At 42.9% G+C, this 25,544-nt stretch overlaps 1 protein-coding gene across 20 annotated transcripts in view; it reads right to left on the bottom strand.

Annotated features, from left to right (window-relative positions):
- NTRK2 (neurotrophic receptor tyrosine kinase 2) overlaps positions 1-24,830 on the bottom strand; it is a 544,938-nt gene extending 520,108 nt beyond the window's left edge. For 12 of the 20 annotated variants that reach the window (XM_034967489.3, XM_055091983.2, XM_055091981.2 and 9 more), the window contains exons 1-4: positions 24,446-24,830; positions 23,808-23,929; positions 23,343-23,551; positions 22,271-22,854 (exon numbers count right to left, since the gene is read on the bottom strand). In XM_034967489.3, the coding sequence (XP_034823380.1) occupies positions 22,271-22,482 (212 nt within the window). In that variant the 5' untranslated portion in view covers positions 22,483-22,854; positions 23,343-23,551; positions 23,808-23,929; positions 24,446-24,830. Of the gene's footprint in view, positions 1-22,270; positions 22,855-23,009; positions 23,552-23,807; positions 23,930-24,445 lie in introns of all 20 variants that reach the window. The other 8 variants (XM_034967486.4, XM_057298706.2, XM_063593999.1 and 5 more) reach the window with 7 other exon arrangements.
- Between the last annotated feature and the right edge of the window lie 714 nt (positions 24,831-25,544).

The following is a 25,544-nucleotide window of genomic DNA, read 5'->3' as shown; positions in this document are numbered from 1 at the left end:
AAATCTTAGCAACTGATGATCAGCCAGAGGTCACAGTCAAAAGCACGTGGTCTGGATCTGACCAACAAGGGTGCTTTATTTTTTAGAAAATTTTAGTCACTAACATTTGAGATTGAAAATTTTCACATTTAAAAAGTTTTGAATTTCCATGTTGTCTTAAGAAAACAGAAGGTCCATGAAACTGAACCAGCATCTCCTCCTGGCAACCACGAGCTGTGCTGCCCCTGGGTTGTTCGGAGCACATTTCCAATTGGTTCCATCCTGAGCAACTTCCGATCTTTCACTGGCCCATGGAAAGATTTTATGACACCTGATTTAATTCTTGCTCATAAGAGACTTTAATGCTCCAACTAATCTCCTACATGAATAGGAGACGTGTAGAGCTCCCATGCATAGCAATCTCTAAAATGAACCTCATCAAATAAATGCTACCAGGAGACTAGCACACAGAAACTGTATGTAAACCCTGGGCACGGTGGCTCACGCCTGTAATCCCAGCACTTTGGGGGGCCAAGGTGGGCAGATCACCTGAGGTCAGGAGTTCGAGACCAGCCTGAGCAACATGGAGAAACCCCGTCTCTACTAAAAATACAAAATTAGCCAGGTGGGTAGCACATGCCTGTAATCCCTGCTTTCAGGAGGCTGAGGCAGGAGAATCCTTGAACCTGAGAGGCAGAGGTTACAGTGAGCCAAAATTGTGCCATTGGATTCCAGCCTGGGAGGCAAAGTGAGACTCTGTCTCAAAAAAAAAAAAAAAAAAAGAAAGAGAAAGAAAAAAAGAAAAGAAAAGAAACTGTGTGTAAAATGACACAGAAACTACAATTAAAAATTGACAATGTCTTTAAGTTACTTTTACCTGTTCTGGAAACTTTGCAAACTTCTGTTGTTAAAAATGAACTAATACTTGCACAGACATAGCCAAGGTAATTTGATAGTTAGTATAACGGTAAATACAATTCCCAGGAGAAGCAAGGGATGGGTTTTTTTCTGACAATTTTTTTTCTTCCAACGTATTTAATTAATATCATTGTATATTTTACATTAGGTCTCAGATCTTTCATCGGTCACAGTAATCCACGACAGCCGATGGGAAGACAATAACTGAACAGGTACCATGGCACCATTTTACCATATTAAACCATGAAGAGTTCCAGGACAAAAATGACACTGAACTACTCTCCAAAAAATAAAAATGGCTTAAAAGTTGACGTTTAAGCCACAGTTTTTATTTGGAGCAGATGTACTCTAACATCGGTCAATATGAAACCATCAGAAACACAAGTCAGCTCATTCAGCGACTTGGGGTGCCCTCTGCAGCTAATTCGTCCTGGCAGGCTCACAAGAGGACCATCTCTCTCAGGGTTGGAGGCACCACGGGAGCCTAAGGGAGCTTTTCCTATGGCTGGGGAGGCCGTCTGGTCACACCTGCTCCTAACAGCTCCTAGGCCAAAACCTTCTCTGCTGCTCTGTGGGGTGGAACTCTGGGATTTCAATCAAGCATTTATCTAAGTTCTGGGGCAGTCACAGGGCTGCTTCCCCCAGGAAGCCTGCATCTCTGCTGGTACCTCTGCAGCTCATCTTCATACTCAGATAGGGTAGCTTCCACCTGAACGAGCACACAGACCAGGCTGCTTGGTCTTTATAAAAGGATGTCAGCCCCCACCATCTGCTTGTTTGGTTTTCAAAGAGAACAGATCTGGCCTTAACCAGCAACAGAGACTAAAATTTTCCAGGCTCTGGTCAAAGGGGACAACTTCAAATCATGTGCAGTCCAGTTTCCATCAAAGCCTGGTTCAGCAAAGGGCATGTAGGAATGGGAGTCTAACATCCTGAGTTGTATCAGTGTTATAATTACAGCCCTGGGATAGGAGATTAAATTCTTGGACAACTTTAGCCTCCTTGCAGAATTGATGTCCTTGTCACTTCCTCCAACTTTCACTGGCTTTCTCAGGAAGAAGAAAATGAAAGCTACTTCTGGATTTTTCATAAAAACTATGCGTTACATCACTTATTGTTCCTGCAAAAGAAATTCCTTTTGGAATACACTGCCAGACAAATCTGTGTTCCTGTGGAATTAGTAGGCATTCTCCTTCCTAATAATGAGTTTCTCTTTTCACTGCCAGGAAGTTGGGGACAAATGTTGCACTCAGTTACAGCAACTATGCCAACCATTAGGGTTAGTTGGAGTTCTTGTCTTTAATTCTTTCATCCCTCATTTTTACCTTATTAATTTTATTGTATAAAATAATTAAAATTCAAATAGTTATTCAAATACTGATGAAAAACTGATTGTGACAGTTTTAACATTCATTCCATAAAAATTAAATGGTCTTTATGTACAATATGCTGACACTATAGAATTACTCTATACTAGTTGTTTTCAAGAAATGGGTTAGTAAGTAGTTTCATCTATGATTTATTAAAATTTCAGAGTGAATGCTCATTAAAAAGTAAAATCTTGAAACTTCAATCTAACATATAAATTATCATTTTTTTTATTTTTTATTTTGAGATGGAGTCTCACGCTGTCGCCCAGGCTGGAGTGCAGTGGCGTGATCTTGGCTCACTGCAAGCTCTGCCTCCCAGGTTCACACCATTCTCCTGCCTCGGCCTCCCAGGTAGCTGGGACCACAGGCGCCTGCCACCACCGGCCACCACGCCCAGCTAATTTTTTTTTTTTGTAATAAATTATCATTTTTTAAAATGTCTTTTCCTCTTTCCCTGTTCTTTCAGGCCAATACATTTCCCATTTATGACTCTTGAAGAAGAATCTCCAGTGATTCGCCTGGACTGTAAGAATTCTAAAAAGCATTCAAGTCAGCACGAATCACAGCAGAACACAGTTTTGAAAGCTCTTGGCCTCCAGTCAGGACAAATCATTTCACATGAAGAAAATTTTTGGAACTAATACTTCTTCTCCAGCTTCAGGATAGGTCAAGCACGGCAAAGAGAAAAATGAGCATAATGTCAAGAGAGGAGAATGATTCCAGTGGTAAAATTTTAGGATCTCTATGAAGGTCTGTTTTGATATTGGCACAATTTTTCAGCCAACATTTATAGGCTATGGGAGTAAGGAAAGGGAGTGAAATTCAGGGACACTTCCCATTTTATCTTCAGCATTTCACTTCTCATGTTAACCTTCAGTCATTTTTATAGATGGCTAGAGATTACTTTCTTTGGAGTTAAACTGCAAAGATGCTAGTGGAAAGAAATTCCAATCATAGTGGTTGTGTAAGGCCACAATAAGTAAGTTATTTTGCAAAAGGAAAGCATGAATAGCTGTAAAAGTCCTAAACAAATATCTTATTTTAAAAAAAGCTTTTAATTCAAGGGATATATTACTGTTCAAAAAGATGTACATTTTTGAGGTACCTAGAACAGTCAAATTCATAGAGACAGAAAGTAGAATGGTGGTTGCCAGGCACTAGTGGGAGGTAAGGTTATGGGGGGTCATGGTTTGAAGGGTACAGAGTTTCAATTATTCCAGGTGTAAAGAGTTCTGGAAATGGATGGTGGTGATGGTTACACAACACGTGGATGTACTTAGCATCACTGAAATATGAACTTAAAAATGGTTAAAATGGCAAACTTTATGTCATGTGTGTTTCACTACAATTCTTTTTTTAAAAAAAGGATAAGATGTCTATGTTTTAAAGGCCTTACAACTAAAGAGTGAAAAGGACAGTTAAAAGAGAAAATGGAGAAAAATAAAAGAGAAAATGACTGACAATCCCAGAGTCCAGGAGGACTGTTAATAAACAACCTGATGAATAAAATAGACCAGGACCATCGAAGAAACCAAAGTCACAGAACAAAGACAATGACCTGAATAACAGTCATGAAATCTCACTTGTGATTGCTCAGCACACGAATGGTTAATGTCCCAATCCGCTAAGCACACCAGGTCCTACAGGATGAGAGTAATGCACAGATAAGCCAAAGGGCATGCAAAGGTTGCCATAAGGGAACCAGCGCCATTTACATCTGTCCTTTTAGCCTCAGGCTGTTCAGTGTCATGCTCAAGGCAGAGTCTTTTGCTTTTCAGTCCTCCCAACCTCACAGAGCAGTTTCCTCTGAATCATATTTGAAGATAGCTCCACACATGCGCACACATATAAGCTAACAGCAGAGTGCAAACTGTGTGTCAGGCACTGTTATAAGCATTCTACATGCATCAGCTCACTTTAACCTCACAGTAATGCTTTTCTATTTTTCTATTATTGCCCACTTTTCCAGATGGGGAAACTGAGACATGAAAGCTTTAGTTACTAGTCCAAAGTAGCAGTGGCAGACCACACATCCTAGCGGAGCCCTTAACCCACCAATGTTACAACAGGAATCACTCCCCTACACAAACTCCCAAAGAAAATGGAAAATTAATCTGTCAATCCATTATGCATGTCTACTGACATATTCAGTAATTTTTCAATTCAGGAAAAAAGACATCGTGAGGAAAGGAACTTTTCAGGCACAGTTTTTACAATCTCAGGATCCTCCAGGGGTCCCAGTAAAAAATAATAGTATTTAGCCACAATTAGCTGATTCTTGAAACATTACATTTAGACCCAGAACTTTCAGGGGCAATAATAAAATCCATATGGGGAAGAGAGAAAGGGGGAAGCTGGTAGCTAATGACGTTTAACAATTCTCATTGACTGCTGGGGACAGATCTATGTTTGCTTGTGATCTGCTTTGTCTATGATAATATCACAAAACTTGATGGGGAGGAATCCAGTATACTCTGTCCTTGTTGGGAACATGGAGCCCCTGAAGAGAGGGTGGGGCACTGAAGTGTAGGAACCATCTGAAGAGCCTGGCCACCCCCCTACACACTCCCAGGACATATGCCCTGCACTTGCCCTGATCCAGAGCATCATCATCATAGCACAAAAGCACAATGAGGCAGAGGCCAGGTCCACAATGCAAAGGGCCGATCAGCCTGGTCCATGGTACCTTTAGCCCTGAGCATTGGGCCCAGGTCCTTTGGAGTCCATCACTCTGTTCTCCTTCAGCAAGTGCTTCCACATGAGGCAAGGAGTCCACAGAGCCAATAGGATGCTCCTTCCTGGATCTCACCCTTCCCCAGGATCCCAGAATTCCCTACTCAAAGACCCTGAGTCCACTCCTACAGCCTGAGCAGGCCTTTTCCTTGGATCCATCTTCCTGAGGGTGCACCAAGACATGGATATGCACACACCAGGTACAGCAGTGTAAGGGAAAGGGGGAGGTCCAAGGTTGATGTCTATGGTGGTGTTGATAGAGTTTGGGTGTGTAGGCCGAACTGTCCATGCACCTGCCTATGAGGTCCCTTGTAGTTTTGGGGAGAGAGAAAGGTAGGGCCATCTGACTGGGGGCTCTGTTTGTGCCCTTGAAACAGACCATAGAAAAGGTATAAATGGTAAGAGCTGGCCTAAGTCTTGTCACCCAAGACCCAGGAAAGTACCAGGTGCAAAGACATGTTCAAAACTGATTTGCTGATTGAGTAACCAAATGAATGAATGCATGAGTCAGTCAATGAATCAATCAATATAAGCATATATAACAGTTAGTTCCTGTCCTCAATTTGAGCTACCCATGGGAAAAGATGACTTTGCCAACAGAGTATCTATTGCCTTCTGAACTGTATGTGTATAGATACAAAATGCAATCAAAGGATGGTAGTGACCACGTGGATTCTAGGGTAGACTGGGTAAGTAAAAGGCTCTATAGTACCCTCAAGACACCAGGAATTTAAGCTCCAGACGACACTTTTTATTGGTGGGAAAGCAATTCCTCCGCAATAGAGGAAAATCCAGGGGAAAAGAATCACTCCAGGGTTACCTGATCTCCAACAAACAAATAGGTCTAATGAGAAAGATTTGTGCAAATGAGACAAATGAGACAGCCAAGAAGTTAAATCCTAGAGGGTCACCTAGGCTTATCGTGAGAGCCAATGACTCAACTCCAAAAATAAGACTTTTCTCATCAGAGTTAAACATTTTATGTTGGTTCCATAATTCCCATTCCAAAACCAGGCACAGTGGCTTACACCTGTAATCCCAGCATTTTGGGAGGCCAAAGGCAGGTGAATCACTTGAGCCCAGGAGTTCAAGACCAGCCTGAGCAACAGGGCGAAACCCTGTCTCCACAAATAAAAGAAAAAAACCCGTCAAATACATAATTCCCATTCATTTTTTAAAATTTAACTTTCAAATACACATGGAGTCTAAACCACTTTCATTTGTATACATATTATGAATATACTGATTATATAAGCATAAATAAATAAAACATCAATAGATATGATTTATATTATTTATCTTAAGAAAGAACTATCTTTTTTATTATTCAACACAATTTATTAACCTATAGACTTCTCCACTCTATTTTAAAAAGTCTTCTAATCTCATATGTCTATCAGTTGGGTTTTTTGATGAGTTTTGCAAGCACCTATCAAAACTTCTCAAATGTCTAATAGCGTTAATTTTTATAAATATAAAGGAAGCCCCATGAAACATTCATAGGATCAGCCCAATGCATTTTTACTGCAAAAGTGCAAAAGTATATGTATCAGATGGTACATTAAACTAGACCTGACACATTATCTTTTTATACTCCTGATGTTTGCAATTCTTTGAGAAAAATGAACAGCCTCTATCATCCGTACTCCAAGAAGGATAAATCACATCCGAAATCTCACACCAGAATTGCCTTTTAAGTGAAGCCCCATAAATGCAGTCGCAGGGAAAACTGCAATTGATCCACAAGGATATCCATTATTAGCTATTACCTAACAGAAAAGGCACAAATCTTTCTCATTAGACCTATTTGTTTGTTGGAGATCAGGTGACCCTGGAGTGATTCTTTTCCCCTGGATTTTCCTCTGTTGCTGAGCTTGTGTGCTCTGCATCTCTCTTCATCTGCAGAACGCCCTCATCCTCCCCTCTCTTTGCTGTCCCTCCTTCCTGTTGGATATGTAATCAGCCTGCCTCATCAAGGCTTTGCCTTTTTTCCTTTCCACAATTAATCAATCTCTTGCTGTGCATGAACTAACACTGTGCACTTTAATTCCATAAAGGTCATTTATATAAACAAACATCTTAACTTGATAGCTTGAGAAAAATTATGTCTAGAGATTTACATATTGATGACCCAGAGACCAACTAATACTCTTATTTAGAGTTCTAGATGATAGATTTATGTGTATATATATGGGGGTGGGGAGAAGGTGCTCATGAGTGCATATCCGCGTGTATTTGTGTAACACAGAGAACTAGGATATTGTGCTAGATGCTAGGAAAGAGCAGTAAACAAGATCCATATGTCCCTGCCTTCATGCAGTTTATGTCCTAACGGTGTGTACAGACAGGTGCACAGGCACACACTGATGATACTAAGTGACCTACGCTGCGATGTGAAACACAGGGGGCTATAAGAGCATGTAGTGGAGGGGACATAGACCAGGTGTAGAGGCAGAGGAAGCAACATCACAGCCAAGGCCTAAAAGATAAGCAGGAGTTAGCCAGGGTAGAAGGCAGAGAGGACAACCTGGAAGATAAGTGAGAATATAGCTCAGTAGATAAATTGAAAACTCAGAGTGGCTGTATCATGGCATCAAACAAAGGTAGAGGCATGAAATGAGGCTGAGAAATGGCTTTGAATTTGAGGACAAGGGGCTTTCAAGACTTGATAAGAAGTTGTCAGCCTTTGCTATATAAGTGTAATGCCATCTTTGTTAAAAACACCACTATCAAGCAGGGGAGCTAGGCAAGCAGTTCCTAAAATTCATGTGGAATAATCATCATGCTAGAATCATCCTGAAAATTCTGAAAGAAGACTGATGAGTAAGACACTAATACTTCAAGTAGACAAAAAAAAAAAAAAAAAAGAAGAAGCTGTGGGAGATAAAATTTAATGCTGGCATGTAAATAGACAGACTGATTAATGGAATAGGCTAGATCCCTAAACAGGCCCAAACACAAAGGTAGTCCTGCCATAGAACCAAATTGCTATTTTAAATTAGCGAGGGAAAGATAGCATTACATAACTAATAAGATCCAGAAACTGATTGGCTATACTGAAAAAAAAAATAATAAAACAATTGCTACATCATTCCATATATTTTTAAAATTTAGATAGACAAAAGCTTTAAAAGTAAAAACATATAATAGTAAAAGTAGTAGAAGAAAATGTAAAATTGCTCATTTTATACTCTTAGAAAAGGGAATAATCTTCTTAGCCACATCTACAACATAGAAACAAAAAAAAATAAGCTTTACTAGAAAAAAACTTAATTCTGCTTCACAAAATAGGAGGAAGAGGAGGAGGAGAAAAAAAGAAATATCATAATCCATAACTGACATTAGAAGACAAGCAAAACATTAGGCGAAGTACAAATTTTATTATTTTTTGAAAAGGCCACCAATTCAATTAAAAAAGAAAAGGGCTAAGTTCACGGAAAAAAAATACCAATGACTTACAAACATACGAAAAGACTTTCAATTTGAATCATAATTACATAATCACAAAATACAGCAATTGAGGTACTATTTCTCAGGAAACTGGTTGACAAAGGACAAAAGGTTTGATAACAAAAAGTTCAACAACAAACAGTACTGGCTTAATTGTAGGAAAGCAGGCACTCCCAGTTTCTGTGGGAGAACAAAATGATGTGACCTCTTTGCAAAACAACTTGGCAATATTTACTTAAAAATCACAAATATTACTGAGCCTCAGAAATAACATGACACATCTACAACCATCTGATCTTTGACAAACCTGACAAAAACAAGCAATGGGGAAAGGATTCCCTGTTTAATAAATGGTACTGGGAAAACTGGCTAGCCATATGCAGAAAATTGAAACTGGACTCCTTCCTTACACCTTATACAAAAATTAACTCTAGATGGATTAAAGGCCTAAATGTAAAACCCAAAACCATAAAAACCCTAGAAGAAAACCTAGGCAATACCATTCAGGTATATGCATGGGCAAAGAATTCATGACTAAGACATCAAAAGCAATTGCAACAAAAGCCAAACTTGACAAATGGGATCTACTTAAACTAAAGAGCTTCTACACAGCAAAAGAAACTATCATCAGAGTGAACAGGCAACCTACAGAATGGGAGAAAATTTTTGCAATCTACACATCTGACAAAGGTCTAATATCCAGAATCTACAAGGAACTTAAACAAATTTACAAGAAAAAAAAAACATAAAAAAAGTGGGCAAAGGATATGAACAGATATTTCTCAAAACAAGACGTTTATGTGGCCAACAAACAGATGAACCGAAGCTCATCATCATTCTCACTCATCATTGCATTAGAGAAATGCAAATCAAAACCACAATGAGATACTATCATGCCAGTCAGAATGGCGATTATTAAAAAGTCAGGAAGCAATAGATGCTGGCGAGGCTGTGGAGAAATAGGAACGCTTTTACACTGTGGGTGCGAGTGTAAATTAGTTCAACCATTGTGGAAGAGAGCATGGTGATTCCTCAAGGATCTAGACCCAGAAATACCATTTGACCCAGCAATCCCATTAAAGGGTATATACCCAAAGATTATTAATCATTCTACTATAAAGACACATGCACACATATATTTATTGCGGCACTATTTACAATAGCAAAGACTTGGAACCAACCCAAATGCCCATCAATGATAGACTGGATAAAGAAAATGTGGCACATATATGCCATGAAATACTATGCAGCCACAAAAAAGAATGAGATCATGTCTTTTATAGGGACATGGATGAAGCTGGAAGCCATCATTCTCAGCAAACTAACACAGGAAGAGAAAACCAAACACTGTATGTTCTCACTCATAAGTGAGAGTTAAACAGTGAGAACACATGGACACAGGAGGGGAACATCACACACCAGGGCCTGTCAGGGGTTGGGGGGCAAGGGGAGGGAGATCATTAGGACAAATACCCAATGCATGTGGGGCTTAAAGCCTAGATGACAGGTTGATAGGTGCAGCAAACCACCATGACACATGTATACCTATGTAACAAACCTGTACATTCTGCACATGTATCCCGGAACTTAAAGTAAAATAAACAACAAGAAAACACACACACACACACAAATCACAAATATCTTGCAATTTTCCTGCAATTCAAATTCTAGGAACATTTCCTATAGATAAAATTATGCATGTGATATTAGGAGATGGGGCCTTCTGGAGGTGATTAGGTCATTAGGGTGGGATGAGATTAGTGCCCTTTATAAGAGAGGCCAGAGAGAGCTTATTTGTGCCTTCTGCCATGTGAGGACACAAGTAGAAGGTACACACAAGAACTTGTACACTGGAGTTGTCCAGTAAGAAGTTGGTTAAATAGAGTCTATTCATCCAGTGGATTTCTGTGCAGCTGGGAAGAAAATAAGGTTGGTTACATATGTTTATCCAGAAACATTTTTAAGATACATCGTTAAGTGAAAAACGACCAAGATGTAGAAGAGGGGGTATAGCATGCCCTCATTTGTGTACAAACTAAAAAGACCTATATATGTGCTATATATGTAAGACAAAGATTTCTGAAAGGGGACCGACACAAAATAAAATCAGTGGTTGTTATCGGAGAGGGGAGCTGAGGGATTTTAGAGGGTGGGAGTACATGGTGGGAGGGAATTGCCTGGGCTCTCGAGGTCGAATTTGGGCAACAAGGTTGGAGTAGACAGAGCCCTAAGAGAGACATTAGATAGGATCCTATCCCTAACTATGCTCTGCTTTACCAAGGGGCCCAGGCAAACTAATAAACCTGACAGCCCCTCAGAGGCTGCCAAAACCTCCCCAACTTCTTCAGAGTGAAGGTACACTCTTTGTAACAAGAGTTACAAAGTGTATTCATGGTACACTCCTTTGCGCTGCTTGCATTTCTGATCACTTTCAAATATTACTTTAAAAAATATAATTACCAGCTAAATTCCATACAATAAAGTTAATGCATTTCAGAGAGAAGATGTGCAAAATCACTTTAAGGAATTTGAAAGGCTCCCAGGCATGAGAAGCATTGGTTAAAGGCACTAACCTTTCCAAAGAAAGAATACATCAATCAGCATTGGTGTTGGGCAGTGAATGAAGGAGAGGAAAAGGAGTGTCCATCCAGGGGATACAAGTCTGGGCCAAAGTACTTCAAGTTCTACATTCCCTTTGTGAAGGCTCTCCCATTATGGAGATGGATGCCTCAGGCAAGCTTAGCTTAATGCCATTTAACATTTTAAATGCAAAATTAAATGCCCTTGCTCTAATTCCAAGATCACCAAGCAAGCTTCCAGTTATAATTTGTTCTTTTTTATAGAGCTGCTGGTGTAGAAAAAGACTGTTATGCTGATCTGTGCATTCTGGTCCATGTAATAGTTAGTTATATGCCTCTTTATATAGCAATATAGTAACAATTTTGTTCTATTCTTTAAAAACTGAAACAAAAATAAACAACTTTAGGCATTATTTTAAGAGACACTGGGAGCCAGAGGGTAATTATAAGCAGTGACAGGATAAGATCAGCATTTCAGATAGACCGCTCCAGCTACAGTGTGGTGTATGGGCAGAGAGGGGACAAGACTGGAGGCGGGGATGCGAAATAGGAAGCGATTGCAGCATTTTAGGCAAAAGATGATGATGGCATGAATTATATCGTTTTTATGTTAAGTACTTATTAGATGTTTGTTCCCCGTCCCCCGCTCCCACACACTACAAGCCTGGTAAGAAGAGACCAGGGCAGTTTTTCTCACCATATCCCATGTACTTAGCTAGTGCCCAACATAGAGAAGACCCCAATCAATATTTGTTGAAAGAATGATTGAATAATGTCAGTGGAGATATTAAAAATTAGATTTAGGAAATACTTAGGAAAATGGATTGACGAGACGTAATATGTGAATGAGTGTAGGGGTTACAGAGAAGGAAGACTCACAGTTTGTGGCTTGTATTACTGAGTGGATAATGGTGCCATTTATTACAATAGGGAACACTGGCAATGGGTTTGGGGCAACAGTGAAAAATTTTGTTTAGAAATGAGAAGTGTGACACACTCTCCTGTATCTGAGAGGGGTATTGCACACATGAGTCCAAAGGTCTTCACTGATAATTGATGGGGAAACAGATTAGGTCATCATTAGCACAAAGAAGGTAACATAAGTAATGGATGAGGGTGATGTAGCCCAGAGATAGCCCAGGAAGTGAAGCAGCCATAGGACAGAATCCCAAGGGACATAAACTTTTAAGGTCTGTTTTTAAGAGCAGAGAAAAGGGAACCGACAAATAAAGCAAACAAGTAGCATGCACAGAGATAGAGGGAAAACAAGAAAAGTGTGGTGACACCAAGGCCAAAGGAAAAGGATGTTTCAAGAAGGAGGGAGTGAGAAATGAAGCCAAGTTCTGCTAAGAAGTCAAGTAAGATAAGGACCGAGCAATATGGCCCATGAAGGCTTCTGGGGACTATGGTGGAGTGAGTTTGAAAAACAGTGGAATGGGACTGGTGTAAGAGATAGGAAAATAGACATAATGAATACAGATCACTCTTCTAAGATCTGGCTTTGAAGGGAGAGGTACTTTAGTCAGGAGCAGAAGGAGAGGGAGGGAATCACACTAAAGAAAAACTTTTCTAAGATGGGAGGAACATGAACCTGCTTCAATTCTTATCTTAAAATGTGGAACAATAGAAAGAAACAGAAAATACAGGTATGTGAGAGAGGGAAAATTGCTGATAGAAAAAAGCTCGAGGTTGAGTGATTAGCTTCAGCTGAAAGGCGCTCCAGCCCTTCCATCGTAACTGGTTGCAGATGCAAGTTGCAGCTTACTCTAATGCAGTATGAGTGGAGGTGGCCCCAGGAATATCAAAAATTATTTGACAGAGAGAAAATAATGAAACTCAGCTGGATTACTGCTACCATAGGAAGTAAGGATTGGGAATTACTCACATCCCATCTACACATCAATGCCTCCCACTGTTGGGAGTGTTTAGATGTGTATGCATCTGTCTCTTGCTAGATATAAGCTGCTCAGGGGCTCCTTGCCTCTGCAGAGTACCCTATTTGTTGGACATCTCCATGTCCTCAATAACACTAGTGACACTGAACTACTGTTTGCATGATGGCAGCCCATCTACATGACAATCAGGAAATGTGACAAACTATTCCACCAAGATGAAAAGACAACTTGATGAGCAGAAAAATAAGATTTGATGTCCATGAAAGCTTCTGCTCTTGGGGGTCACAGAAAACAGAGACTAACCAAAGAGGTCAGTTAGAAAACTTGCCAGAGCCTCATCCACAGAAGTGGGCCAGGAATGGGCTGAAAAAGTCTTGAACACTACTCCCAGGGAAAAAAATAAAAATTTGTTTCTATTGGTGGGAAACCATGGAAGGGCTGTCACCCAGGATGGCAGGAAGCTGGTGACCTGCAAAACCATCCAGCCTCAACGGCAGAGCTGGACTTAAAGAAAACCTACAGGTCAGGTTTCTGCTGTTTAGCCACCAAAAGAACTGAAGCAGGCTCTTGTTTGCCCCTGGAGTGGAGGCAATGGTGAATTCTTGAACAGAAAAGGAAACACTAGTGCTCATGGCTGACTGATTCAGAACCACAGAGTCTTTCAAGGAGTAGCATGCATGAGTGTCACAGCCTCCAGGTTCAAGATGAAATCAGTCAGGCTGGTGAGGTCAAGTGGCTCAACCAAAATCCCAGACCCCGATACTGTCAGAGAGTGGGTATCCAAAATCCTAGATCCCTGACCAGGGCTCCTTTCAGTTATACCACGTTCCTATACTTTGTCGCCTTTCCCACTGTGTTAACCTTACCAAGCCAGGTTCAGTTGAAACAATGATGGTCTGCCCACAGGTCGTCCACCAGAAAAAAGTACACAAGTCAAGATTTCTTTACAATCCATTAAAGGGGGTTTACAGCCAAATGATTGTTTGTATATGTATGTCTGTGATTTGGGAACAGAGGAGAAGGGGATAAGAAACACCACCAGAAACAGAAAGAGGCTGAAGAGTTGCAAAGAGAAAGGCCAAACCCATGCACCTTAGTCCATGTGGGCTGCTAAAATAAAATATCTTAGACTGGGTAATTTATAACAACAGAAATGTATTGCTCACAGTTTTAGAGGCTGAGAAGTCTAAGATCAAGGTTCTGGGAGGTTTCATATCTGGTGAGGGTTCATTCCTCATAAATGGCACCTTCTATGTGTGTCCTCACATGGCAGGAAGGACAAACAAGCTCTCTGGAGTCTCTTTTATAAGGGCACCAATCCCATTTTGCCTTTATGTCCTAATCAACTCCCACCTCTCAACACCACTACCCTGGTGACTGAGTTTCAACATATGAATTTTGGCAGAATACAAACATTCAAGCCATAGCACCAGACGCACACAAGAAATATCCAAGGAGCAATATCATCTATAACATTCTTTGAGTTTGGGTGGTAGCAGCAGGGTTTTGAAGTAAAATTGGGAGTAAACTAAAAACAGTGTTCTGGTTTGGGGTTTTGTTTTGTTCTTTGGAGAAAGACACTTGTTTTGTTTTGTTTTGTTTTGTTTTGTTTCACCATAGTTGTGTGTTTTTTTGTCACACCTTACCAGGGAATCTAGGGGCTATGATGTCAAGCTCTCTTGCCCAGCACCCTCCACCCCTACACATGCATCACACAGAGGAATAAGCCAAGCCCAGAAAAGAGAGGTCACTTGCCACACAGTGAGCAAGAGTCAGACAATTCGGGCATAGGCCCCTCTGCCACCTCACAGCAAGGGACTCTGGGGTACATGAAGTAGAAACAACTCTTGTTACAAAGATTAGCGTTGAGAAGATCCTTTCTTTTTAAATTGCACTATATTGCAGAGGTTGAAACCAAAATTCCAATACCTTTCAGTTTTGTTTACATTGTTCATTTATGTTGAGAAGATATCAAAGAATCAGAAGATAGACACAGTGGGTCTCTGAGTGACCAGGTCGGCTAACAGGGTCAATGCACTAATGCTCAAGTACTTCTCTCAAAGAAGACAGCCCAACCAGATCCTGGCCAAGGGACATCCAGAATGATAAAAACAAAATTAAAATAGTGGTTTAGGGAAGCACATTCTCAATTATTCAGAAAATTTTACAACTCAAGATAATTAAGTTGAACAAATTACACATGGCAGAGTTTTATACACAGATTTATGTATTGATGAAAACACGGTACACACATACAACATTATGGTGTGTGTCTATGTGTGTGTGTGTAGACAATTCTTGGGATATGAAGACTACAGGAAAGGATGGGATGCTAAGTAGTAACTTGTCCTTATTTGACATAAAAAAAAGGAACTCTAAATGGTGTGTGATTATTAACAGTTTTATTTTGTATAAGAAGATGCCATATTACCAAAGGCAACCAAATCATTTATCTCTTCACAATATATATCAGACTGCTCAGGAGCTGAACAGGAGAAGAGGACAGGGGTGGGGAAGATAGAAGATGAAGCACCAGCCCACCTCCTTCCCACTGCATGAAGTTTAATCTGTGAACATGAATTCAAATCTCTAGACCTCTCCTAGAATTGCCTTGGCTCTCGAGGTCAAATTTGGGCACCAAGGCTGGAGTAGACAGAGCCCTAAATGAGACATTAGATAGGATCCTATCCCTAATTATGCTCTGCTTTACCAAGGGGCCCAGGCAAACTAATAAACCTCACAGCCCCTCAGAGGCTGCCAAACCTCCCCACCTTCTTCAGAGTGAGGCTGTAAACCTAAATAAGCAGATGTCTGTAAAGGGCCCTTCACATCCCATGGGAGCAAATCTTCATGCAACCAAAAATATGTCTCAGAAGGGTGCTTTTCCTGGAAAGGTCTCAGAGCAGAACACGAACAACACATAAAATGGTAGCTGGATGAATTTTGGATGGGAGCCAATAATCCTGAAGTTTGCTCACTGGCTCAGCCACTGAGACTGGTCATCAATCTTGAGGCATTGAGAAGTCAGGGGGAAGAAAGAAGTCAGGGAATAATAAGTACTCTCTGGCCACAGGTCTTTCAGGGCAGCTAACACAGACCTCATCGAAAGGGCTGCGGGTTTCTCCACTTACATAAGCACCCCCGACTGTGGCAAAGACTCCAGGGGCAACAGGTTTCATTTCACTCTGTCTGCTCTGCCCCTCTTCTAACGCCAATCTGCAAAGATGGCCCAGCAGGCCCAAGGTTAGCATACCTCATTGCTGCCAACTCATGAAGGCTTTTCTCTGAAGCTCAATTTTTTTGTGTATGAATTGCCTAAAGAAGAGGAACACTTCAAATTTAACACACACACACACACACACACACACACTCACACACAGTAAGCTAAACAGAAAATATATTTCTTCCTATATGAAGATAAGATGATTGCTTTCAGATCAGTAGCTCATGCACTTTTCAATTACTTGGTCTCTCACAGAGATGAGTTTGCACAGACTTAGCCATGTTAAACTTGTCTCCCCATTTATGGTGGTTCTATTAGGTTGGTGCAAAAGTAATGGCAAAAACCGCAGTTACTTTTGCACCAACCTAATAAAATGATGAGCCAGAATTAGGCGGTCTGTTTGAGAACACAGAACAGAGGGGAGGCACCCTAAAGCAAAGGCCCCCAGCATTCATTTGGATGCTAGGAGAAAGAGTTTCTAGTTCCCACAATGCTGTTAATGAGTCGGCCTTGGGCAACTTTCTTCACTGCCCTTGATTTTTGCAAAGAAGAGGCTGAAGCAGATCATTTCTAAAGCCCTTTCTCTTTCTGAGGTTCCGATTCTAAGTGACCCATCTGAACACTGACCCTGTGACCTTGGACTCATCAGACCAGTACTAACATGCCGCTAGCCCTGTTAGCAGCTCACATTTAAAAAGACATGGTTTGAGGGAGTTCAGAGCAGACACTGAAAACATTTCCACATAACACTCTGACACCAAAGGTCTTCAGATTCACACACTGCCAGACCCCGAGCACCTTGTATCATGCCCTTCCTTCACAGCTGATGTATACACTTTCTTATCTCCGTGACTGAGGCTTCAGGGAACTTCAGAGCTTTGAGAAACTTGTCTGAGCATCAAATCCAAAGCCCTCAGTTTACATGTGACAAGCTGAGGCCCAGAAACATTAAAAGGCTGCTTCAAGATCAGGTAACTGGGTAGTGACTGGGTAGTGGTGACGTTGGGATGAAGTTCCAGGTCTCCTGACTCCAGTTTTCCATGATATGCTTTTTTATTTTTATTTTTTGAAACACATAAGGAATAAACTTAGTATCTACACATTGCTTTTCTTTGCAAGATTTTTGTAACTTTGAGCACATTCACTCATCCATCTCCCAGATCAATATTTATAACTTCCCAGTCCTTTGGACACCCCAGAGAGCAAAGTAAGTGGTGAGAAGGCACCCAGTTATATGGGACCTTTACTTTTCTAATGGAGATTGATCAGCAATCAAATGTGAGCTAAAATTATCAGGCCACAGTGGAGCTCAGATCTTTGCCATTTGAGGCTTGAGGTGGGATTTGTTTTAAAATAGCTCAACCAAGTAGACTATAAAAATGATTGATCAACCATAAATAATCCAAGATTCAGGGTTTTTTTTCTTCCCTCTCTCTTTCTCTCTCTCTCTCACAAACACACATCAAACAAGTAAAAACTTTGCCATGCCTCAATAGTCTCTCCCCCAAATCCTCCTATTGATTACAGGCATCAGAAGCAACTAAAAATTGGCATTGTTCCAAGGGGCAGGTCTTTCATGTCACATCCTACGCTATAGCTTTTGAACCTACAAGAAACTCTCTAGAGAAGTGGTAAAGTTAGCCAGAGGGATAAGGCCAGTTTATGGTATTCAATAATGGTTTGATAATGTTTTTTTCCCTAGCAGGCAAGATGACCAATGAGTTAAAACTGGATGCACTTGCTTAACACTCAAGGCAAAAAAAAAAAAAGGAAAGAAAGAAAGAAAGGAGAAGAGAAAAGAAATTCAATTCCCCTTCCCCAGCTAAACAAACACACTAGTTTTTATAATCCTATGACCTAGATATAGTCAAAGAGATCATACAGAATATTACTAGGGAGAAAGAGACCTCAACTCTCAGCTGTTCAGCCAACTCTTCAGCTTAGAAAACATCTTTATAAGGGAATATTGAAACAGACACAAACAGAGGTTTATGGGATAGAAACAGTGAGAGACCTTAAACAGACCTAAACTTGACACTAGGGAACTGGGACCACATTGCTTCAACTTCCCATTACTTGCTTGTAATAACATAGAGCCCAGGCTCTTCTCTTAACTCCAGCGTTCTGAATTCCCATAAGGAAATATCACTTTTCAGAGAAGAAAAAAATCAAACCCATTTTCCTGTATAAATAATGGGTGATGGAAGGGGAGGTGGAAGAAAGTAGGGTCAAAAGGGTCACAAGGCTTTTCCACTGTTTTACCCAGGGTAACAAAAGTGTCCATATTGCAGAGATTGAAGGTATGAAACTAAAACGACTCCACACGGTTGTGCCAAGCTGATGTCTGTAAATACCTACACTATGAAGACAGCATGTTCTCAACTCCAGCTTGTAAGTTGTATTAAATAATGAATGATGTAAATTAGACAGCCTTATTTATTAACAAGTCTAGTGTGGCTTATGTAACCATGCTCCAAATTTAAATACATGGCTCTTAAACGCATATAAGACACAGTCCAAAGTTCTAAAACCCCCAGTGGAGGGGCTGAGAAGTAAACATCAGAGTAATAAAAATTGATGCCTTTCACTGAATCTTTGTGAATGCCAGGATTTTTTTTAAGTACAATTAATTGCAATGGCAAAGCTTATTAAAGTAAGAGGGCCAAAATCAATGTATTAATGACACAACATTACAGCTGCTTAACCAGGCCAACAATAAATTGCACATAGAGTCTGTCATAGGAGAAGCTTTGAATTCTATTTAGGTTGTGCTAAGAGGAAAAATATAAGGCTGGTCTCAAATATTACCCCCAAATCAGAGAATACCACTGGAGAAATTCAAAAAAAAGATCCCTATTAGTCTTCATAAAGCACATGCAACATAAAAATGCATGCCCTTCCACAGCAACATGGATACACAGAACACTACTGAACTGTAAGATGGTACATTTTAGGTTATGTATTTTTTTTTACCACAGCTAAAAAAATGCATGACTTCTTTTGACTGTGCCTTTTACCACTTGGGTGAAACAGAACTTGTCCTTTGCAATGCACTTTGGCACTTAATACAACTGGGATTTAAACGGCCAGTTACATAATTCCAACAACAGGCTTCACTCTTGAATTCCATTGCATATGACATTGGTACTGTGTTTAAATTCATTTTAACACTGCTGTGGTATAACCATTTCCAAATAACAGGAGCTGCCACTCAGCAGTGTGATGTTGAGCAGGCGTGATACATACCTATAGATAGATATTGATCTAGTTATGTCACATTAGTGGGCAAAAAATATAAAACAGGTACTGTGATGGGAAGATTTTTAATAAAATAGGTTCAATGACTCTGAAGACAAAATGTCAGCTTAGCTTAAAGCATGCATGTAAAAACAAAACAAAACAAAAGATCCTACCTCTTGGTTAATCTATACATTTTTTTTTAATGCCCCGCTATTTGTGTTCTTAGAACCCTAAGGGCACGATGGTTTAATATATAGATGCTAAAAGATACACCATTTTTGAATGATATGGTAAACCGTTGTTTCAGCAAGTTGTGTGTTGTTAATCACAGTTTATTCACCACATTATTTCTATTTTTAAAAAATAGACGCACGTAACTTCAGCTACATACCACTAAACCAGAACTTTACAACAGGTTATTTTAGGAATACCACTGGGCCTAACAACAAAGTTTTAAAATATGTATAATTTGGTTCCAACTGTAGCTGGTATCCACTGGACAAGAATTTAAAAGCTGTTCAAGCAAATATTAATATGTAAGAAAAAGAACATAGATGGTGTCATATAAGGATGAGAGTGAAACAAGCGCATCCACTGATGTCATTTTTAGGTCAAAAAAGCAGAATTCAAAATAATTGCATGGAGTACTTTCCAAATGAGTATTGTCATACGAGTTACAGACAAAGGCACTGGGGCACAAACTGGCTGGGCTCACACAAAGCTGAGATAGAGCAGAGAAACATACTTTGTCTCAGGACTCACATCTACCCAGCCAGACTAATATTACTAACCTAATTCCCTGTTCTCAACAATTAGCCCTATATACCTCTCCAATCCCACAACCCCAAGAGGTTTTCAAATCAAAAGGGAAAAAAGTTAGAGTAGAAATTAGAAGTGCCACGATTGAATAACTATGACACATGCTTTTGTAAATATTTTTAAAATCTACTTTGAAAAAGCTGAAAATAGGAACCTGCCATCAGATATAAAAGAAGCAACAACAATTGTGAGGACAGATATAAGAAAGCTCTGCTGAAATCAATTGATTTCATATACGTCAGGCAGCTAAGATCAGGAAGGTCTGAAATAATAATTTTTTAGATTTAAAGATAGTTTTATTTCCTTTTTCTCAGATCATGGCCTTAAAATTATCAAACAGAAAAAGTGAAAATGATCAGCCCTATCTTATTTCTTTCTTCATTATATGCATCTATCACCTAAAACAGAATTTTAAAAGCACCACCACACACACACAACAATATCTGACTGTGGAAGGCACTCCCCATAATCTCAAAACAGTCAGAAGCACTCTGAATTCCATATGGCCTTCTCCATCTAACTACTGACACCCCATCTCATGAAAAAGATTCTGACAAAAGGCCACAGACTTTGGACCAGCCTGGTAAGCCTCAACCAGCCCAGTCCAAGACCACCACAGTTGGGGCCCTATCCACCCTTGCTCTCCGCTCTTGGCTCCTGCTCTCCTTGCCAAAAAGATAGAGATCCTAGCACCCTGGACTCAGCCCGACAGTTGGCTGCTCCCGACACATCTCAGCTATGCTAGGCCTGAACATTCCCCTCTGCTCTGCTGTCATTTCCTTTTGCCTGAGGCTTACACCATAAGCATCAGCAGCAGAACAGGCAACAGAGACTAGGAAGGTCTCTTACTTACATTAAAAAACAGGTTATCTTGGTCAACTACGTTGGCAGAAACATGGTTGTATGTTTTCTGTGGAAGGAAAAATGCATGCGCACTCGACAACCGGAAGGCCACAGCCCAAGCCCCACTTTAGGGCTGCCTATCTCAGTATCAAACACAATAAGGAAAACTGGGAGAAACTTTGCCTTACAATCTTCCACGTATATGAATAAAATCTCATGTTAATGAGATGTATGGAATGACAGCATCCTTCAGGAAAAAAATGATAACAATAACAGTCCAGTAGAGGTGACACAGGAATGCTAGAGAAAGGACTGGCAAGTTCTTGCTTGGTGATGCGTTTGTCACAAAGCATCAGAAAAGGAGAATAGAAATACACAGTTCTGTTTCTTCAAGCCACATCAAGCTCAAACATTTCCAGGGACACAGAGGTCCAATGCTAAAGCCAGCCTTCATCAGAGTTCTACCCACTGCTTTATCATCCAACCTAGTCCTGGGAAATTATTCAATGGGCAATTAAGAGTTATAATCCAAGTGGTCTCAAAATCATATCTCTGGGAAGTCAAGTCCAAATTAAATTAGACCAGGCTTTTAGGCTTCCAACTATCATATTTTTTTCTTTTGAGCGAGTGCATTTCAACACTCAGAACTTCTCCTCTTACAGATCATTTTCAAGGCCATCTCTGGATGCCATCTCCTAAGCAAAATCCGATATATAAAATGAAAAGGGAAATTGGTTAACTTAAACCTCAAAAAAGATGTTAAGGGAGAGACTGTCACTTCCTTCAACAGATTTGGGAAAGTTAATTATTTTAACCTCTTTTCTAGTGAATATTAATGGAACTTCTAACACAACATACACACAGCACTTTATGAAACAAAAATGCCCAAAACTAAGTTAGTGCATACTGAAAGCCTAAAGCACACCCAGCAGAGCTTTGAAATATAAAAAGCATAGTGAGTCCCCTCCCACGAGGAATAAATATATAATCGGCATATGTATATCTATATTTGAAACTTATTCTAAAGTGTCACACTTCTCCCTGCACTAGCAGTCCCAAGCCAGTGAAACAGCAGGTAACTGAGAGATGACCCTGTCCTGCATCTCTTGTCTTTGACTTCTCCCCACTCTTGGGACAGCATTCACTTCCAGGACCTACCCACCTGGCCAGCTCGGGCCCTAGGGGCAAGGAGAAAAAGGAGGAAAAGCTCCAGGAACTCACATTTCGGTGATGTTCTCAGGATCTACACTGTTAGGCTCCAATCTCGGAAATGCCACGATGCCAGGAGAAGGGTCGCTGCACCAGATCCGAGAGGCACTGCATTTGCAGGACGTGGGACAGGCGAAAGCGGCCCTCCAGAAGCCCACAACCAGCCAGCAGAAGCCCCAGAGCCGCGCCATGGCGGGTCCATGCCACCTTATCCAGGACGACATCCCTAGCAGCCAGTGCCAGCCCGAGTGCCTGTCCCCGCGCTGCACCGGCCGGTTTCCCCCACCCGTGCGGGGAGGCCTTCCCTGCGCTTGCGGCTCTCTTAACTCCTCGGTGCTTGTTGCGGGCGCGCCGAGTCCAGCTTATCAGAGGCTGAGCTGGTCCGGAGCGAAGAGTGTTCCGGCAGGCGGCAGGGTTCACAGTGGCCCCGGCATAGCGAACCGCTTTACAGGGGGGCGCTACCGCTGCTCGGAGCTCCGCGGCGGCCGTCGCTGCATGGCCCGGCGCGCCGGGCACCGACCGGCGGCGCGCCCGGGACTCTCTGGGGCGCAGATTCCTTGTTAGATGCGAATGGGGGTCCGGTATGCACCTCGAGGCTGAGGACAAACAGACACGCGTAAGACTGAGCGTAGGACCCCCAACACCACTAATTGGGGCACTCTCCCTCTCTGCTCGCGTCATCCCCACCCCGACCCCAGCCCGGAGACTGTGGATGGATGAGTGCCCAGCTCCGGCCCAGGAATCAACTTGCCCCGCGATGGCACTGACGCCGCTGGAGCCACCAGTGTGCCCACTCTCTCTTCGAGCCTGAGGCCAAGGGAGGGGAGGTAGGGAAAGGGTCCCCAAGACAGGATTCCATGGTACAGGCCGGGCGAAGGACCCTTTAAAGGGGAATGCGGAGACTGCCGGCGGCTTTGGCTCCGCGACGGGGCCCCCGAATGATGCTGCAGAATCCGCCACGGCCGCTGGGTGCCGGTGGCGCGGGCAGGTGGCGCGGCACGTCCCACCTGGGGAGTAGCCGAGGCCGCCCCAGGGGGAGACAGTGAGGGCCGAGGCGACCGAGGGCACTATCTGCGCTGCTCACCGGGGCTCCGGCGCCTCACGCCCGCCGGCGGCGCCTGGGTCCAGGCTCCTGCTACCGCCGGGGACTGAGCGCGTAGAGCGCGAGCGAAGCAGCCAGCGAGGCTCCTGCTCCAACCCAATTCCGGGAGCCGCCGCCGCCGCCTCTGCTACTGCTGGCGAAGTGACGTGAGGGCTGACGCAGAGCAGGGGCAGAAACTCCAGAAAATTAGTCTGAAATCCAAAAACACACACACGCTCATACACACACAAACCCATAACACCCTCCAGACAAAAGCACCAGGGAGGGGAGGGGAATCTGGGGGCGAGCAGGGAGGAGGGAGGCATCGGTGCCACTGGCCAGAAGCAGACAGCAGCAGCATGTGGGAGTTCACACACGCGCGCACACACGCACACATCCTGGCCGTGTAGACATGCACGCGCGTGCGTGTGTGTGTCTGTGTGTGTGTGTGCATTTACATCCAGGTACCTCTAAGATGAACCGTTCCTCCGTTCGACGCCTCCCGGTCCCTAATTCACACCACAGTCTCTTCTACAATCGCGGTAGAGGCTGTCTCCCTTTTCGAAATGGAAACCGTGCTTGGTTCAGCTCTGAAAAATGTGCTGATTCTTATTATAGGAATCCTCCCTCCCTTCTCCCTCCCCGCGTTCTCCTTTCCCACCCTGCCTAAAAGGGAGGGCAAGCTATCCTAAAAATAAATAAATGTTGTAAACACCAAAACGTGTTCTGCATTGGTAACCAAGGATCACTGCCCCCATTCCGGGCCACCTATTTGGGGATCGGTGGTTTTGGAGGGGCTTCCTGTTGGTGCTTTTGCAGAGGGAAGGGAGTCTCCAAACACAATTCTAGCTCTCTAAGTGGGTCTTTTTCCTGCCGTTTTCTGCCATCACACGCCCGGGAAATAGAGACATGTGAGGGGAAGGGAGCGCGCCTGATGCGTATTCTAAATGCTCGGTGGCCACCCTGGCCTGTCCGATGTGTGGCGCCGCGTCATTTTCTCTCATCCTTTAACCTGACGGGATGTAGCCATTCCCAGATCGTGGATTCACTCCCCGCGATGCCCACCCCCACGTAGGGCATCCCAAGCCCTTGCTCCCCTGCCGTACCTTGCGCGTGTTCATGTGTGCGAGGGTGTGCGCGAACGCGTGCCCTGCGCCCGCGCTGCCCGGAGCACGATATGCATCCAGCTACGAAGAAGCCAGGCACGGGCAGAGCCTCGGGGTCTCACTAGGGACAAATTAGGCGATCCGGGAGGGTCGGGTGACAAACCGTAACTGTTCTGCGGGTGCAGTTAAATGATGGCTGCGGGGCATTTGCAAGCCTCGTCTGAGAATCCGTCTTCCCTTTTGCGGCTGGGAATCTGTTTTTCCGCAGTCATTTAAAAGAGAACTGGGAAAATACACCGCAGTGCCTGACACTTCCGAGGGCTCTGGTGCCCCCGCGCGGGGAGAGAGCGCCCGGCACGCTCCGGAGCACCAGCCCACGGCCCCAGTCGCGGCGGGCACAGCGCTGGGGGCGCGCTCTGGCGCCAGATGCGCAACCAGCGGCGCCCGACGCCTGCGCGTCCCTGCCCGGCCGGTGCGCGGCTCTCCTGGCCTCGCCGAGCTCCTGCCCGGGGGAAAAAGGCGGGCAATCCTTCGCTCGAGAGAGAGCAATGGGTTGGAGTCTCGTTCAAAATATAGTAATAGTCACTGATCTACCCGCAGAGTTTGGGGATGGGAAGGATCAAGAAACCGAACGTTAGAGTGAATGCTCGGATCTAGGCCAAGCGTTAAATATTACGAAGGGAACGTAAAACATCTAGTGGGGCTTTTTTGTACAGATCCTGGGCGCTGAGTGTAACCGCGGGAATTCTTGGACAGCACCCAAAAATCTTGCTGCAGGTCCCGAAAGCAAGGCCAGCAGGTCTGTCTCACCACTGTCACTCGGCTGTAACACACATCGAGTGGTGAACGGCCAGGCTGAAGTTTACTCCTGAGCTGCGCCTCTATTCTCTACTAGGTGAGGACGCGCCAAGGAAGAGACGCCAAGGGCAAAAACGACCTGGTCTCAGACGCACGTAAAACTCCGCCTGTCTTGTCAGTGCCCCTTAAGTGGAGAAGCCCCTGAGGAACACCTTGGGGAAGGAAGGAGTGTGTGCGTAATCACCCACATTTCTCTCACACTCCCATACTCTTGAGCCCATTTTTCTAAGAAACGGCCCAT

The sequence above is a fragment of the Pan paniscus genome, chromosome 11 (assembly GCF_029289425.2).
Source record: "Pan paniscus chromosome 11, NHGRI_mPanPan1-v2.0_pri, whole genome shotgun sequence".
In the NCBI taxonomy this organism is placed as follows: Eukaryota; Metazoa; Chordata; class Mammalia; order Primates; family Hominidae; genus Pan; species Pan paniscus.
Note: the sequence above shows the minus strand (reverse complement) of the source record. Positions and strands in the feature narration are given on the sequence as shown.